Source organism: Lucilia sericata, unplaced genomic scaffold (genome assembly GCF_015586225.1).
Source record: "Lucilia sericata isolate MDLA Ls3-8-SP2 unplaced genomic scaffold, ASM1558622v1 Contig000528F_arrow, whole genome shotgun sequence".
Taxonomy (NCBI): Eukaryota; Metazoa; Arthropoda; class Insecta; order Diptera; family Calliphoridae; genus Lucilia; species Lucilia sericata.
In genome coordinates this window covers 36,833-56,333 of record NW_023994540.1, presented here as the reverse complement: position 1 = coordinate 56,333, position 19,501 = coordinate 36,833, and the positions used below count along the sequence as shown (strand labels likewise).

At 28.7% G+C, this 19,501-nt stretch overlaps 2 protein-coding genes across 2 annotated transcripts in view; one reads left to right on the top strand and one right to left on the bottom strand.

The window, feature by feature from the left end:
- The window catches only part of LOC119605866 (alpha-2C adrenergic receptor-like), a 35,561-nt gene extending 16,999 nt beyond the window's left edge, over positions 1 to 18,562 (top strand). The window contains exon 2 of the mRNA XM_037959194.1: positions 18,372 to 18,562. Within this exon, the coding sequence (XP_037815122.1) occupies positions 18,372 to 18,455 (84 nt within the window). The 3' untranslated portion in view covers positions 18,456 to 18,562. The remainder of the gene's footprint in view (positions 1 to 18,371) is intronic.
- On the bottom strand, positions 18,481 to 19,234 carry LOC119605867. The gene is made up of 2 exons (XM_037959195.1): positions 18,699 to 19,234; positions 18,481 to 18,636 (listed from the first exon to the last, which is right to left on the bottom strand). Exons 1-2 carry the CDS (start codon positions 19,203 to 19,205, stop codon positions 18,523 to 18,525), a joined length of 621 nt encoding a protein of 206 aa, XP_037815123.1. The 5' UTR covers positions 19,206 to 19,234; the 3' UTR covers positions 18,481 to 18,522.
- Between the last annotated feature and the right edge of the window lie 267 nt (positions 19,235 to 19,501).

The window sequence follows — 19,501 nt, the reverse complement described above, 5'->3', positions numbered from 1 at the left end:
TTTTGATCAAAATAAAATATGTATTTCCTCTACAATAACATTAAAAGCAAAAACAAAACAAAAACAAAACTGGCTAGAAAAATGAAATAACATTGTTGAAATCGAAGTGTGTGTCTGTGTTGAAAAACTGTTTAATATTAAATAATAATACAACAATAGCAACAAATGTAATAAAAAACAAAACAAAATGAAAGGAAGAAACCAATTTTGAAACCACATGAACAAAAAATAAAAAAAAAACGAAATATACAAAATTTGTTTTGCAACTTTTTCTGTACACACGCACATGCATACATAGTCTCACCTTTGTATACCAAGGCTGACATAGAAATTTATTCAAAAGTAATATTTTTTTAAATAATTAATTTGGAAACTTTTATATGTCTTTTTATATCTTCAATTATTTTCAAAAGGAGTCCACATGTGAATTTCGTAAAATAGTTCTTATAAGGGGTCTAGATCGATCTTCATACACTTTAGATACACCAGCAATTCGCTATTACCAGATATTATAGGCGCTCTGGTCAAACTGAATGAGAAATCATTTAACTCCTTTAGTTTCTAGTCCCGTGAGACTATACGTACAAGTTGCACATTTATTCTTTGGGATTGCAATAATACCAAGATAAGGACACCAAAGTACATCCTTTGGATTTTATGCTAAATTATATCGTTGTAGCCTTATATCGTTGATCTGATATGATCATTGTAGCGCTATTAAGCACTAAACTAGAACTACTACCGTTCACATTCGTAGCATACTCATACACTTGACCGTTAGTATAAAAAATTTTACCCAGTTTGAAAAAATATTTTTTCCCCAAATCAAACAAATTTAAATCGCTGGTTATATACAGCCATCTTGCGATAGAAAGGCAGATAAAACTGTATTTTTATGTAAAATTATAAAAAAACGTAAGTGAAGGAAATGTATTAAGCCCGAGGCTAACAAGGGTGGATTTCCTTTATAAACACATACAAACGAATAAATATAGTCATTGTTAAATACTTCAATTGAATTTTGTAAAATTTCTTAGTATTTCTTCTTTAATTTCAGTTCTTTTCTTTCTTTTTATATTGTTGGTGGCGTATGATTATTATTTTTCTAAAAATGTATCACTCATACGTACCATACGTTTGTTTATTACCTTACAACTAATTTATGTTCAATTGCAAATAGAGCTTTCTAAATATTAATTGAAATTTTAGAAAACTCAATTGCAAATGGAAAATATAGTGTTGGGGGCGTATGATTATTACGTTTCTAAAAATGTATAACTCATACGTACCGTATTAAAACTAATTTATAACAAAAAAACAATTAACAAAAAACAAACAAGTAAGAAAGTATAGTCGGGCGTGGCCGACCATATGATACCCTACACCAGTTATGAATATTAAATGTGATTTATTTTTCATAATAAAACATTTATCATCAATATTCACTTGTTCCGATACATTTAAGCAATTTATTGATGAAAAACTAATTTTCTGAAAGAGGCTTTATATGGGGGCTAGGGGCAAATATGGACCAAGCCCGATAAAATTTTGCGAATATATTTATATTTACATAATATTTTATTGTGGTGAATTTCATCGGGATATTTGTGTTTATAAGTTAATTTGGGACATTCAAGTAATTTTCTGAAGGGGACTTTGTATGGGAGCTAGGGTCAAATGGGGCCCGATCTTTATGAAATTTGGCAGGGTTATCAAGACTTCTATAAAACTTAGTTGTGCCATAATTTATCGATATATCTGTATATTTAACATAATTATGAGCTCAGAAGCCCTTTTCGGGGGGTTCTGTTGTATGGGGGCTAGGTGAAATAATGGACCGATTTTAACCATTTTCAATAGGCTTCGTCCTTGGGTCAAATAAAACGTGCGTGCCAAATTTCATCCAATTATCTTGAAAATTGCGACCTGTAGCTTGCGCACAATGTTTACATGGACAGCCAGCCAGCCAGCCAGACGGACGGACGGACATAGCTTAATCGACTCAGAAAACGATTCTAAGCCGATTGGTATACTTTAAGGTGGGTCTAGGACGAATATTTTTGTATGTTACAAACATCAGCACAAATCCAATATACCCTCCCCACTAAAGTGGTGTAGGGTATAAAAACAATTATAAACAAAAAAATTAGCTTTCTAAATATCATTTGAAATTTTAGAGAGATCAATTGCAAAGGCAAATATCTTGTGAATAAAATTAACTTTCTTTCTTTTATATACCCTTGTACGCATACAAACAAATAAATGTACAAGACATTGTTAAATACTTTAATAGACGTTTGTAAAGTTTCTTAGTCTTTCATTTTTTAATGTTAGGTATTTCTTTCTCTTTATTTTAATGGTGCGTATGATTATTATGTTTCTAAATATTTATCACTCATACGTACCGTGTTTTTTTATAACCTTACAACTAATTTGTGTTGAATTGCAAAACTATTGGAACTATTTAAACAAATTTGGGCACAATTACAAAAAAAAAAAAAATAGCTTTTTAAATATTAATTAAAGTTCAATTACAAAGGAAAATATAGTGTAAATATAATTAAATTATTTATTGCAAGTTTTGTTGTGATATTTAATTTTAGATCAGCACTAGAAAAGTATAAACTATTTGTGTATTACGGCGCTTCTATAAGAACAATGATCACATATTGAATATAAGAAATTGTTAATGAACTTTTTATACTCATTTCGTTATCTTTTACCACATACAGTTATATTTCTATTCCTACAACAATATGTTATTATTACATGAAATACTTAATACTATAATAACATAAATGTAAGTGTTTGTTATTTATGAGTGTGTGTTTGTATGTGTGAAAGTACTAGTATTAGTAAACAAACCAGTATGTGTAGGTGTTTTCTGTTTGTTGTTTTTTCTTCAACTTTTTTTTTGTTTTTTTGGCATAACAATATACATATTCAGTTGAATGTCGAAAGGAAATCCATCATTATATTATGAAAAAATGTACAATATAAAATTTTGTTTTGGTAAGAAAAACCTTGCCACAAAGACTATGAGTATAAAAAAATTAAAGAATATGATTTGTTGTTATTATTATATTACAACAATTTACACAATAAGATACTAGAATACATGCTGACTGACTGACTGACTCCCCTGTCTCATTTTATACACATATGTTTACTGGCATCTGTTCTAAAAGTATAGTAATTTCAACACAAGAAACATATGATATTGTTAGTTACTTAGGTTCCATGTATGTTGAGTAAACACAAATACATTGTAAAATATTTGAATAAGGAATGGGTATATTCACACTACGCTAGAATTGTAAAAGTAATATTAAGAATATTATGGTAATTTCCTTTAAGGCATCCTTAAAGGCTTTAAAATTTGAACAGACTTTCCGTTTGTTTCGTAAAAATATATAATACAAATTGTAGCTGTTTTACAGTACTGCATAAATTTTGCAAATTTATTAAATTTCTTAAGAGGAACACTTTTCTAAAGAAGCTTCAAATCTCACTAGTACTTAAATAAATCAAATGCTTACTTATTCAATTCTTGAATACAAATTTGTATTTCAGAAAATGTTTGTATAAAGATGTATCTATACATGTCTCCATATTTGTATCTATAAATTTAACTTATATGTATGTATGTATTTTTCTTCCTTTTGTTTTTCCTTTGTTTTCTGTTCTCATTTCATTTTGAAGAGTGTTTTCTTTATTTTTATGATTTCATCAAAAAACAATAAAGATTTGTTTACTTTTAACAATATTCTTCCTTAACAAAAAATAAGAAATAAAGTTATTCATGCACAACATCATACACAGCTTGTTCAAATATTGAAAACAAAATCGTTATTTATTTAAATCTAAATTAAACCCAACATTCACCATTTTCGAAAGTTCACCCTCGAGAGCAGTTCATCATATCATCGGCAGTAGAACTCATAACTTTCATGTAAAATTTTATGACGATCTAGCTTTATCTCCATTCTGATCCGGTTTTTGTTTTAATTATGTAGAACAAGCAAAACGAAATCATACAGTTTTGTTTTTTACAATAAAAATTATATACATGAACATGAGGTATGTCAGATAGTATTTCATATCAAAGCTTTGCTGGGTTATGTTTGCATACACATAAACAAGCAGAAGTTCTGCAATAATGATAAAAATGACAGGACGCTATTTTTGGCTGTGACGATTATTATATTAAAATCATACTTTTCAATACTAATGATAATTAAAGTGAATGATTCAACGGAATTTTGCTTAAAATTATTTATCGATTTTTGGCCCATCTGACGGTCTACTTATCTGTTTATCTGCTTGTAGGACGAACGGTTATTACTAGATCTAATATATTTAAAAAAAGTCTTAAAATAATATCAGTTTAATCTGTAAGAGTGTTTAACAAATCACGTTAAGGTCTCAACAGAACTCGGCTTAAAACTATAAATCTATATAAATGTTTGTCCGTCCATCTGGCTTTATATTTTTTGAATATATTTTCTAAAAGGTATTGCATTTGTGCATTTGTGCTGATGTTTTTAGCTCCCAAAGGTATAGATCCTACGCTCTCCTTAAGGTCGTAAGTCGTTCAAGCTATGTCCGTCTGTCCGTACATCCGTCTGTCCGCTTGTGTATTCACGTTACATTTTTTCATATAATTTATCACATATTATTCTCTTGACCCAAGAACAAAGCCTATAGAAAGTGGTTGAAATTGTTCCATTATTTCACCTAACCACCATAAAATCGTACCCATCGAATGGGGCTTATAAGCTCATAATTATATTAGATGTTCTAGTAACGCTTCAAAAATCGACAAAACATAGTTTTTTGCAATGATCGGGCCTCATTGGACCCTAGTCTTCCATACAAAGTCCCCTTTAGATGGGATTATAATTCACTTACAACCACTAGTATGACCAAATCTCTACCAAAATTTATAACAATTATTTTATAGCACCCTGCAACAGTCATGTTTACCATTAGTATTAACTCTGTGTACTCAGTTTTCCATAATCAGCTCTTATGCTCGTGTAAAAGGACTTTAAAATTTAAAGGACATACGATTACAAAAGATGGAATTCCAAATTTATATAATAAATTTGGTATAAATATCCAATGAAGCTGAGAACCTCTGCTTCAGAATAATGTTTTTTATTTCAATTCATCAGGATTAAAAAACAAAAAAAGTAGATTTTTTTTGTTTCAAAAATGAGACCTATTTAAATTTAATTTGTTTTTGATTTTTTGTCTAAGTGAGTCAAATAAATAATATAGATGGAATGTGCAGATTCCCAGCTTTCAACTGATACCAATAATAGCATCATACAATGCATATACATATTTCAAATATTCGTTTGAAGTTGTAAGTCCTTTAAACTCTGAAGTCCTTTTATAAGGACATAAGAGCTGATTATAAAAATCGGAAAATTGCTACAAACGGATTCTAATTTCACATGTATATCAACTTTTTTATGTGTGAAAGCTTTTTTTCAAAATTGTTACAGGGGGTAGTAAAAAACTACTTAAATGCTATATTATTAAAATAATGCACATTTTAAACATACTCACAGCTGTAGAATATCATATGGTCGACCATGTCTAAGAATGCATCTTACTTATTTTTTGCTATTTTGTTTACTGCTATATATTCCTCCATTTGCTGTTTTTAAAAAAATAATAAAATCACAAATCCAAGTGTCACAATTTTCCTTTTTCTTACATGCAGGATGAATTTATGGGAAATTTTATATAAGTTGTATACCCTGACTTCTCCCTATTTCAATACAGAAAGAGCTTTTCACTAATTGGTAAACAATATTACGGATAAAATTGTGAAAACTAGTAAAATTTTGTTAGTAAATAGAAAAAATAAGAAAACAGTTTTCAAGTTTCAACTTGAAAATAGAATACCCCCTATAAACTTTTTTTATCGTAACAAACAACAACAAGAATTTTCCACTTGTTTAGACAAGCAACAACAAAAGCAATGGCAGCATATGTTTCAATGAGTGAATCGGTGTACTACAAGTAGTACAATTGTTCTTTAACATACGTATATTGGCAAAATATTTTCTATATTAAATCATAGTCAGACGTGTTTTATATTAGTGTAAGTGGATGTCTGCAAGTGTCGGTGGGTATTCTCATACTCCGAATTCACCAACATTCTACTATTCACAATGCCAACAAAACATTTAACAGATTTTGTTAGAATAATCGAAGAATAAATTAGACCTGAACGTAAAAAACAAATATATCTAGAATTATTTTAGAACTTTTCGTAAAACTGAGAGTCTTTTTAATAGTGAAACCCCAATGAAATAATTTCTTTAAAATTTAAAATTTTAATTATTTTGACTATTGAAACATCTAACATACAGGGTCTAGTTTAATATGTATGGTCTGCAAATGGCAGACAACATCAAGTAGCAGAAAATTGAAATCAATAATTTCATTTTAGATGCCAACACTTCTTCGTATTACACAAATTTGATCTGCCAATAACAATAAGAGCAATGTAGGAGATGGTATGCCTTTTATATTAACTGCAAGAAAATATGTTTAAGCATTTTATATACGTAAACTTTATCTTAGGATATCCTTCCCCATTTGCTATTAACTGAATTTGTAAACTTGCAGTTTGCTCTTTGTATGGTCTTCGAAGCCTCTGCAATATTTGCCCAAAAATAAAATAAATTTGCTGTTTTTAGGTTGACCTTTTTATGTCTTAAAAAACAGTTACTCATAAAGAGGCAAACAAACGAACATCTTAAATTGACAACAACAACTTTAATATTTTAGTCCTTCATAAAACATAAAAGGATATAAATGGCGGGTGTTATCGGGAGAAAAAATTGTCTAGTCTATAGTCTAGTCTGTAGTCTAGTATAGTCTTGTCTAGTCTATAGTCTAGTCTATAGTCTAGTCTATAGTCTAGTCTATAGTCTAGTCTATAGTCTAGTCTATAGTCTAGTCTATAGTCTAGTCTATAGTCTAGTCTATAGTCTAGTCTATAGTCTAGTCTATAGTCTAGTCTATAGTCTAGTCTATAGTCTAGTCTATAGTCTAGTCTATAGTCTAGTCTATAGTCTAGTCTATAGTCTAGTCTATAGTCTAGTCTATAGTCTAGTCTATAGTCTAGTCTATAGTCTAGTCTATAGTCTAGTCTATAGTCTAGTCTATAGTCTAGTCTATAGTCTAGTCTATAGTCTAGTCTATAGTCTAGTCTATAGTCTAGTCTATAGTCTAGTCTATAGTCTAGTCTATAGTCTAGTCTATAGTCTAGTCTATAGTCTAGTCTATAGTCTAGTCTATAGTCTAGTCTATAGTCTAGTCTATAGTCTAGTCTATAGTCTAGTCTATAGTCTAGTCTATAGTCTAGTCTATAGTCTAGTCTATAGTCTAGTCTATAGTCTAGTCTATAGTCATTCTATAGTCTAGTATAGTCTAGTCTATAGTCTAGTCTATAGTCTAGTCTATAGTCTAGTTCTATAGTCTAGTCTATAGTCTAGTCTATAGTCTAGTCTATAGTCTAGTCTATAGTGTCAGTCTATAGTCTAGTCTATAGTGTAGTCCTAGTAGTCTAGTCTATAGTCTAGTCTATAGTCTAGTCTATAGTCTGGTCTATAGTCTAGTCTATAGTCTAGTCTATAGCTAGTCTATAGTCTAGTCTATAGTCTAGTCTATAGTCTAGTCTATAGTCTAGTCTATAGTCTAGTCTATAGTCTAGTCTATAGTCCTAGTCTATAGTCTAGTCTATAATCTAGTCTATAGTCTAGTCTATAGTCTAGTCTATAGTCTAGTCTACAGTCTAGTCTATAGTCTAGTCTATAGTCTAGTCTATAGTCAGCTATAGTCTAGTCTAGTCTAGTCTATAGTCTATTCTATAGTCTAGTCTATAGTCTAGTCTATAGTCTAGTCTATAGTCTAGTCTATAGTCTAGTCTATAGTCTAGTCTATAGTCTAGTCTATAGTCTAGTCTATAGTCTAGTCTATAGTCTAGTCTATAGTCTAGTCTATAGTCTAGTCTATAGTCTAGTCTATAGTCTAGTCTATAGTGTTGTCTATAGTCTAGTCTATAGTCTAGTCTATAGTCTAGTCTATAGTCTGTCTATAGTCCAGTCTATAGTCTAGTCTATAGTCTAGTCTATAGTCTAGTCTATAGTCTAGTCTATAGTCTAGTCTATAGTCTAGTCTAGTCTAGTCTATAGTCTAGTCTATAGTCTAGTCTATAGTCTAGTCTATAGTCTAGTCTATAGTCTAGTCTATAGTCTAGTCTATAGTCTAGTCTATAGTCTAGTCTATAGTCTAGTCTATAGTCTAGTCTATAGTCTAGTCTATAGTCTAGTCTATAGTCTAGTCTATAGTCTAGTCTATAGTCTAGTCTATAGTCTAGTCTATAGTCTAGTCTATAGTCTAGTCTATAGTCTAGTCTATAGTCTAGTCTATAGTCTAGTCTATAGTCTAGTCTATAGTCTAGTCTATAGTCTAGTCTATAGTCTAGTCTATAGTCTAGTCTATAGTCTAGTCTATAGTCTAGTCTATAGTCTAGTCTATAGTCTAGTCTATAGGTCTAGTCTATAGTCTAGTCTATAGTCTAGTCTATAGTCTAGTCTATAGTCTAGTCTATAGTCTAGTCTATAGTCTAGTATATCTATAGTCTAGTCTATAGTCTAGTCTATAGTCTAGTCTATAGTCTAGTCTATAGTCTAGTCTATAGTCTAGTCTATAGTCTAGTCTATAGTGTTGTCTATAGTCTAGTCCATAATCTAGTCTATAGTCTAGTCTATAGTCTAGTCTATAGTCTAGTCTATAGTGTTGTCTATAGTCTAGTCCATAATCTAGTCTATAGTCTAGTCTATAGTCTAGTCTATAGTCTAGTCTATAGTGTTGTCTATAGTCTAGTCCATAATCTAGTCATAGTCTAGTCTATAGTCTAGTCTATAGTCTAGTCTATAGTTCTAGTCTAGTCTAGTCTATAGTCTAGTCTATAGTCTAGTCTATAGTCTAGTCTATAGTCTAGTCTATAGTCTAGTCTATAGTCTAGTCTATAGTCTAGTCTATAGTCTAGTCTATAGTCTAGTCTATAGTCTAGTCTATAGTCTATAGTCTAGTCTATAGTCTAGTCTATAGTCTAGTCTATAGTCTAGTCTATAGTCTAGTCTATAGTCTAGTCTAGTCTAGTTTATAGTCTAGTCTATAGTCTAGTCTACTATATAGCCTAGTCTATAGTCTAGTCTATAGTCTAGTCTATAATCTAGTCTTTAGTCTAGTCTGTAGTCTAATCTAAAGTCTAGTCTATAGTCCAGTCTAATCTGTAATCTAGTCTATTGTCTAGTCTATAGTATATAGTTTTGTATGTAGTCTAGTCTATAATCTAGTCTTTTGTCTAGACTATAGTCTATAGTAGTCTGTACTCTGGTCTATAGTCTAGTCTGTAGTCAATAGACCATCAGCGTTTAGAACTTAAGCCCTTTAAAAATGTGTATTGCTGCTAAATTTTCCTTGTCATTGCCATTTAATTCTTATTGTCTCCTTCCGCATCGTTTAAAATATGTGCATTATTCCTTATTGTATAGTTTCTGCCTTTGAAAGCATTTACTAAGTTTCATTTACTTTTCATTTTTGGCTTTATTTATTTTGTTCGCTCATTGATACTGGCAATATAGGCTGTAGTATATGAAAAAAAAAAACTTCTTAAACTTATTTTACTCATCCTTATTGTTCGTATTATCTTTCAGTGATTTCAAAATGTAATTTTTGCGTTTATTGTAAAGCAATACTAATTCTTAATACAATTTTTGCCTGGCAGTAGATTTTTCTCTTTAGTGTTACTTTTTTCTTTATTATTTGCCAAGTTTTTTGTTTGTTTATAATCTGGACTACTTTATGTCTATTCAAGGTTCAAAGTTCTATAGTTTGTAACCCGCATTTTATATTTTTTTCTCTTGAAACTTACACTATGGGTAGACAATGGTGGGAGTTGAAGGAAAAATGTTTGGATAGTAGAAGCACAAGTTTATTTATTTATACAAAATTTATTTTTCGCTAAAAGCTAGTACAAAATAAATATTTTTTATTCCAATTTACATTTTTAATAATATAGCAGAAAACATTTTATTTTTTTGTTTGTGAGTTATTGTTAGCAAAACATTGGACCACAGTGCAAATTCTTATTATCAACATGCTCTATTAAGTATTTCCAGTGAAATTTCACATATTTCCAGTATATTTGTGTTTTGTATCTAAATGTATTTCCTCTTTTTTCTTTCATTTGATGAATTTAATGGAAATTTTGTGTTTACTGAAACACAACAACAACGACTACGAATATAAAGTCTAATATGGTCGCTCATGCAGTACTCTATACTAGCTGCTCGAATGTTTATTGAGATTTTATGGAAACTTAGGATTACAGATCGAATTATTGAGCAATACCAAAAGATATTAGAGTCTTTAATAGATTTTGTAATGTTTCGATTCTTACTGAATTTATAAGAATGACTTATGCAATTGTGAGACTTAGTTACAACAAACTTTATGACAATTCCGATACTAAACCTGAAGGCGATACATGAAGAGACGGCTAAATCATCTTAAGATATTTTTGAAAGCTTCAAATTGCAACACAAAAACATACATAATAAGTACATGCCCCACTAAAATGCTATAGGGAGTCAAAGCAGCCGACATAAGTCCAGTTCTGTTAAATGTAGTAAAAAAAAACTGAGCTAAAAAAAATCTTGTTCAATATTCATTAAGCCCCAAAGCATCTTTAAGTAAATAAAACTGGCATTTGGTGATTTTGACTGTCTGTCTTACAGCCTAAGTGTCTTTTGGTCGGTTACACTCCTCTAGTTCATGTGAAATTTGAGTATTATTGTAGCAATTTGCAGTTTGTAATTTGTTTGTGCCTCCATGTCTGAATATTGTAAGGACGTGTAAGTATACTTGTGGCAAAGTGGGTCAGGAAAGGGCGATTGGGAGAAATAAACTGTGTATTCTTGTACATGAAATGCTGCTGATTGTTTCTTAAATTTCAATTTACTTGCGGCCATATGACAATGAAGTGATTTACTGTGTACAGTTCTGCTGGCATTTTTTTTTTATCTTCTTCTAACTTTTACTTACTTGTGTTTGTTATAGAATTACGTTGTTACCCTTGTCAGAGTAGCAGATTATAGACACTTGTTTTTATTTTCTATGCTATTTTTTTTTTTTTTTCTAGGAAAATCTTTGTTTGTTTTTCTTGGTATGATAATTTATGTATGTATATTATTTTGGTTGTTGTCTTTTGCTAGCTTTCTTTTCTTACAAAGAATTTGCTTAAAGGCTAATGACATAGAAATTGTTTATTAACAGTTTAACAAAATTTTTCCACTTGAAATTAAAATTATTAACGGATTTAACTATAAAAAGCTGCTGGTTATTAAGGAAGTTGATAAGAATTTGTTATTTAAATTTCATGATTCTGAATTAAAGTTTGTTAGTAGAATTGTAAAATGAGTTTAAAACATATTTAAATCTTTAATATCAACTTTGTACACTTTGTTTTGTTTTAACTTTTATAAATTATTTATTTATTTTACATAACTTTAATTAGTTTATTCTATTATATTATCCTTGTTTATATTCTCTTTTGCAAATTTTAATTTAATAATTTAGTATTTAAAGAAACATAATTTTGTCACCAATATATGCTAAATAATATAGATTAATATTCAATGGGATTTTTTTTCATAAATATTTGTTTTATTAATTAAAAATTCCATATTCAGCTGTTAATTATTAATAATCATAAATAATAAATTAAATTTATATTCGTTACAAAATGGCAAAAAAAAGTAAAAATATACTTACATAAACAAAATATACAAATATTTGAATTACAAACATATTAGTTAATGTTTATTTATTTATTCGCAGAATACACAACTCATTAAGAATTTAAAATATATAATATTACAAAATGATTTTTAAAGGCTACAAAAAATAAACAAAATAATGTGAAAACAAGTAATAGCGCTACATTTGCCTGTACTGATTTTTTTTTACCCTTCACCTTAGTTTATTTTTCAAGTTATTACAGACAAACATACGGACAGATAAACACACAGAGAGATAGGCAGACAGATAAACAGACAGATAGACAGACATATAGATATAGATAGACAGACAGACAGACAGACAGACAGACAGACAGACAGACAGACAGACAGACAGACAGACAGTCAGACAGACAGACAGACAGACAGACAGACAGACAGACAGACAGGCAGACAGATCATTGGTAGGAAACTGAGAAACATTCCAAAACAAATTTTAATTTTTTAGTGTTTAATACATAAATACGCATCGATTGAGAGACATTTCAACATGAGATTCTTAAAAAAGACCATTCCTCTGGATGGATTGTGTTGGAAAAGCAGTTAAAAATTTCTCAAGAAATTGCTTGTGATAAACCAAAAATTACACTTTCTTTCATTTACTGTAGCCGCATAACTACCATATAACCCACTGATAGGTTACATGGTGGTAAAGTCTAGAGTACAATTTTGTTAACTTTTAATTAATAATTTCGTATACTTGATGAAAGTCTCTTTATTTCAATTTTCTTAGCAATCATGTGACAATCTTAAAGATTTTCTAGAAATTACAGTTTTAGATTTATTGAATAAATCTGAAAGATCTTTGAACTTTAGATATCAAATTACTCTCGGTAATCACTGATAATCATTTACCATTTTTTTCCGTATAATCGTTGCAATTTCCTTACTAACTTTAACATTTTTCAGAACCATAATATCCTTTCCTTATCAAATATTCTTTTAACAATTGCAAAAATAATCAAGTTTTATTTCATATCCTTCAAATATATGTATGTATGTATATTAACCAGGCCAAAAAGCAATCGCAAAGAATATCAAAATAAGATAAAAATACACAAAATAAGAAAAAAAAAAGTTCATCACATGTCAAAATGTTAATAAACATGATGTTTCTTAAAGAAACCCCCTATTGGACTACAACTGCCACACTGTCTAACAGCACTATGATTTTAGTGTGATGATAAGAAATGATATTCTGACAATAACAACAACAAAAAGAAAGAAAGTAGAAATCACATAGAAAACAAATACATAAGAAAAATGTTAACAAATTTCATTATTGTTATCAACACATTTATTTTATTAAATGAATGAAATGAATGATATATAAAAAAGTACACAAAGCCTAAACAGTGGAAAATTTTAAAGGTTTTGAATGTTTAGGCCTTTTGTAGGAGTTTAGTAAATCCACAATAAGATGTTCTCACGAAAGATTTTAATAGTCCTTGTTGTACTCGAAGATAAGTGTTAAAACGAAATAGTTTTTTGAATGGATCTTATAGATTATTCACAAACAAGGCCCTCTGAAAGCAAAGGCCTTTTTTTAATAAATAATTTTTTTGCTAAGAAAAATCATACAGAATTAAGCCCCACACACAAGATAACTACAGACAATACAAACAAACATCAGCAGCTCTGACAACAACAAGAGCAATGACATCCTTGTTGTCTGTTGTTGCTGCGAATTGAAGATGAGTGCGAGTTGAGAAAGATATGTTATAAAACAATTTTCTTAAAGCATAGTTAAAGGGGAAAACAGTAAAGAAATAATAAAAGACATAAAACAAGACCGAATACATTGCTCCCAGAGAACTTTGACTGTTTAAGAATCTTAGAAGAAAAAGAAGGAAAGAAATCTGTTTACAATAAATTGAATTTATATATTTAACAAATGTATATAAGAAAAACTATACATATATGTGGAAAGCAATGAATATTTTTAACAAGAATATCCGTGAACTTTAAAAGTTGGTTTATGATTAATTCTGGGCAAAGTTTTGTATTTTATTTCTCAACATCATTGAAAAGACTTACAGTTAGTTTTCAAAAATACAACAACTGCAGTATCCTCTTTTTCAAATTATATTAATCCTTTAAAAAAGATGATTTAATCCGTTTTGAACCAAAAAAACTCTAATAAAAACAATGAAAATTTATCACAAGCTTGAAATATTCTTCTTTTTTTATAATTAATTATGATATTTTCTTTCATTAAGTTTCTAATTAAATCTATTAAATTTTTTGCCATTTTTCTAATCAACATCAATAGCTAAGATATAGCAAAAAGGGGGTATACATCCCCAGGATAAAGTAGGTACCAACAAGACAATAACAATATTTTCAACAACGACAACAACTTCGATAGCAGCAACAACCAGAATACAATAAGCCAAAGTATAAATGAGTTTAGGTTAGTGTTTGTGACAGCCACTATGACATTTCATGTCAAAATATGTATAGTACACTGTGCCAGAGGAGATATAGAGTAAATACAAAAACACAAATGGACCCCCTAAACAACCAGAAGGAAGAGTGGTGAGTGCGTGAATAGAAAAATAAACTACAGTAAATGAGCAGCATCAAGATGGCGTCTGGTCTTTTCGACAAAATACGACAAAAGATAGTGAAAGTAGCAAAAAAAGCGCCTTAAATTACTTCTATACATACCATACAGTATTCTATTGTTGAGTTAAGGACTTAAAGGATTTGCTTTTAAATAATAAATTTATTGTATTTTTTGTTGGCATTTCATTGAAAGGTTTTCTGAGTTAGTAAATAGTAAACAAAAAATTTAGCAGGATTAAAACTTTAACTTTTGGCAAATAATTTTTACTTAAGTTAAAATATTATTTAAATTCGCCAGAGTTTAAAATACTGAGTATTTAAATATAAAATCTTTACTCCATCCCTTATGTATGCTACTTGTGAATTAATAATTGCTTGCCTTAAGGTATGCACTGTAATTTGAAATTATTTTTTATAAAGTTCTTTTTTTTTTTTTTTGTATTTACAATTATTTTTTCTTTTCTACCCTGTTTGCTTGATTAATTTTATGTTGCAAATTATATGACTTTTTTCTGTTCATTTTACAAATTTTCATACATTTAATTTAAAAGTAAATTGAATAATGTATGTTCGAGTGTATTTACGAGTTCGGATATATGGTTTGCTACTTTTTTTCTTTTCTGCTCAATTTATCCAGGGGGGATTTTCATGTTTTCTGGTTTTTCTTTATGTACTTAGTTGTTGTTTGCAAATTTTGTTTGCAGCTTTTATCACAAACCACATGTTTTAATAAAAGTAAATATTTTATTGAACTGGAAAATTAAAAAAAAAACGAATTCAACTCTATATTTGATTTCTTTTTGTATGTTCGTTTTTTGCAATTTACTGTACTTAAACAAAATTATTAATTTTAATTTATAAATTTATATCTTTGTTATAAAACTAAAGTCAGGACTGTGATGTATTCTATAGATAGAACTATAGCAAAGCCTATAGTCAGAACTATAATTAAGACTGTGTCTGAACTATAGACAAGGCTGTAGTCGGAAATATATTCAAGATTATATTCAGATATGACTATAGCCAAGCCTGTAGTTAGGACTATAAATAAGACTAAATAAGACTATTTATAGTCAGGACTATAATCAATACGGTAGTCTGAAGGACTACAGTCAGACATATAGTCGATAGGACAAGACTTTAGTCAGACATATAGTCTAGATTATATTCAAGACTACAGTCAAGACTAACCTGGACTATAATCAAGATAAATCCTAGACAAAGTCCAGATCATAGTCATGACTAGAGTCAAGACTAAGTTGGGAACTATAGTCTGAAATAAAATCAAGAAAATAGTATTTTCTCTAGTCACGACTTTAGTTCATCCTATAGGCAGTACCTTAGTAAGGAATGTAGTGAAGGACATAGTTGTGACTACAGTCAAGACTATAGAGAGAACTATGGTCACGACTATAGACAAGATCACTGTCAATACTATAGTCTAGACTACAGTCTAAGATATTATCAAGACCTTTCTATGTTATGTTCAAGACTATATATAGTCTATGCTATGGACAAGCCCATAATAGTATATTCTATAGCAAATTCTATAGTTAGGACTATTGTTTATACTGTAGACAATAGCAATGGTATAATCTATGCTATAGACAAGATAATAAGTATATGCTATTGTCAACAGTCTAAGCTATAGTTTATACAATAGTCTTACTATAGTCAATATTATGGACTATATACATATGATAGTTAAAATTATAGTCTGTACTATATGTCAAGACCATAATCTATAGTGTAGTCTGTACTAGATCATAGGCAATACTATAGTCAAACCATAGATTATAATACAGTTAACTCTAGACCCCAGTTTATATGTACTAAAGTCAGGACTTTAGTAAATATAATAGTATATACTATAATATGTATAACAGTATAGACTATACTTTATGCTATATTCAAGGCTGTACGTTATATTTAAGTCAAATACAAATTCAAGAATACATTTTTAATTACCCTTCCTTTATTGAAATACTTTTTATTCATGGCATTTATAAATTGTGTTATAAATATTTTTATCTAGAATTAAGCTTTTCAATAAATTTCACAAAGTTTTAAAATTAAGTTTTACTTCATAAATAATTCTCTAAAATACTTAATTAGAATGGAAAATAACTAATTGACCTTTAACAATTTCTAAATAAATTTAAATTTATTTATATATGTTTGATTAAGTGATGGATTGATTTGGTTTTTGATTGATTAAAGAATTATTTATAAACCACAAATTACTTTGTTAATTTGTACTTTTATCATTGATGACTTAGGTTGAGATAGGTAAGGGATACATAGAAATTAGAACATAAGTTAACGATTAAATTTTTACAATTTATTAAACAAAGTTATTATATTAACCAAAAAACAGTACAAACATATACATACATATTTGCACATACATATATTAATTTTTATATCCTACACCACTATAGTGGGGAGGGTATTATACTTTTGTGCTGATGTTTGTAACACCCAAAAATATTAGTCCTAGACTCATTAAATTATACCAATCGGCTCAGAATCACTTTCTAAGTCGATTCAACTATGTCCGTCCGTCTGTCTGATTGTCCATCTGTCCGTCTGCCTGCCTGCCTGTCTGTCCGTCCGTCCGTCTGTCTGTCTGTCTGTCTGTCTGTCTGTCCGTCTGTCTGTCTGTCTGTCTGTCCATCTGTCCATCCGTCCGTCTGTGCGCACTCTACAGGTCCCAATTTTCAACATAACTTGATGAAATTTGGCACTTACCCTTCTTTTGACTCAAGGATGAAGCCTATTGAAAATCAAAGTCAAAATTCAGTTATAAACTCTAATATTACGATGATATTCTGCACAAATAACTGATGTAGACGTATATCATTCTGCCAAAATTTATAAGGATAGGACCATATTATTTATCAAAAAATTATTTAAATATTTCTGAATTCAGATAAAAATTTAATTAAATACTTTATTATTAAAAAAATATTAAAAATGTGTAACATTAACACTGGTGTAAGGTATCATATGGTCGGCCATGTCCGACTATAAATTCTTATTTGTTATTTAATATATACGTATTTTTTCTTTGTAGGTCATTATTAAATAAAATTAAATTATTTTCTAAATTTCATAGAAATCAATTGAAAATTGTTTTATTTTATTTATAAGTAATGTCTACAAGATGTTTTGTTGGTTTTTTTTTTCTTGAAATTTTAAATACACAAAAAAACTTCAAGAAACTGGCATATCAAGGCCATACAACATGTCGAAGAAATTTGTGGTCAACCACAATATTTTTAAGACATTTTATAATTAATATGGTTAAACTAAAAAAAATCAACATTTGTTGGCAAAAAAACAGTTTTACTGAAAAGTTTAAATAGACAACCATTACCATAATAAAAAATTAATTTATTTATTAAGGATCTTATTCATAAACTTCTATCAAAGATTTATAGAACAAATTTTGTAGGAAAATTTGATTTATAAACCTTTGATAAAAGTTTATGAATAAGACCCTTTGAGTCTTATTCATAAGCTTTTATTAAAGGTTTATAAATCAAATTTTCCTACAAAATTTGTTCTGTAAATCTTTGATAGAAGTTTATGAATAATACCCTTAATAAATAAATCCTTTTCCTCTATAGGGTATTATATAGATGTCAAGCTTAAATATATATATTTGTTTAAATATACATATATATCATCATAATATTAAGTTCATTATACATAATAAACTATAAACTTAAATTGATGCAATTATTATAATATTCTTTTAATTCTTTTTTTTAAGAAAAATCTACTTAATTTCTTAAGTAGACTATTGAAATATTCTAAAATTTATTTAGCTTTATAAAAATATAAAATCATAATAAATATATCAATTATTTATTAAATTTTATTCTCTTTCTTTTTTCTTTCTAGGTAAGTAAATTGTTCGTCTATTATGGTATATCTCATGAAAAATGTCTAAAAGGTAAAATATTGAAAAAAAATATTTGTAATTAAATTAATTAAGCATTCTGGCAAATTCTTTTGATAAAATAATTTCAATAAAATGTACAGTAATTGTCTTTTATTTGCTTTTTTTCTGCAATAATTCTATAAAAGCCCACTTGTCTGCTAATATATTTAAATTGTTATCAATATTATTAAGTAAATTACAATGCATATTTAAAATGGCAAATATCTAAAATCAAAAATTATATATAAAAAAATTATTAAACTACAACCTTGACAATATCAACTTACTTCCACATAAGGATTTTTTAATCTTTCATATGTCTGCAGCTCTTTGATATCATCTACAATAGTTGGTAGTTTTTCCACTTTTCGATTTGTTTCTTCTAATAATTCTAGGAAAATTTGACGTTCTGTTTTGCAATTACAAAAGCTACAATGACCACAGACACAAGGATTTCTCATACAAAATGTTTTTATTTTACTTAGAATTTCTAAATGTTGCACCTCGACTTCGAATTGTTGTAGCATGCATTCGACTATCTTTAATTCCTCTTCAACTTTGAAGAATTGTTGTTGCACAACCTCCAACATATGGAAAACATTTACAATTTCTTTTTCATTTTTACAAATGTTCATAAATTGTTCATTTACAAATTTAGTTTTTCTTAAGAATTCTTGCTGCAAATCTAAAGTTTCGCTTATTAGAACGTTAGTTGAAGTGTCCAAATGGGAAAAGAGTAAAGGCCCTCTAGAGATTTCGTTTTCTGTTTCGCTACAGCACTTAAATTTGTACATATTTTTTTTTTTTAATTTTTACTAAACTAGATAAAATTTATGTATATGACATATGCTATATGTCATACAGTGGGAACGTTTTTATAAAAGAAAACATGTTATTCTTAATAAATTTTATAGATATGTCGTTATTTGGCTCATCGAGAAATCATATAAAAATTATTAGAAATTGATTCATGATTTCACCTATGAAACACGATCTTACTTTTTTGATTATATTTTAAACAATACGACCAAAAAAGAAGCTCTGTCTATGTTAATGTGAAGTACATGGTACGCCACTCAGATTACTTTTA

Excerpts from the sequence above, each read along its gene's own strand:
- LOC119605867 (XM_037959195.1), bottom strand. The coding sequence starts at position 19,205 with ATGTACAAATTTAAGTGCTGTAGCGAAACAGAAAACGAAATCTCTAGA. Across the intron at positions 18,637-18,698 it reads TAAAAAATCCTTATGTGGAA|ATATTTGCCATTTTAAATAT; the intron begins GTAAGTTGATAT and ends TTTTGATTTTAG.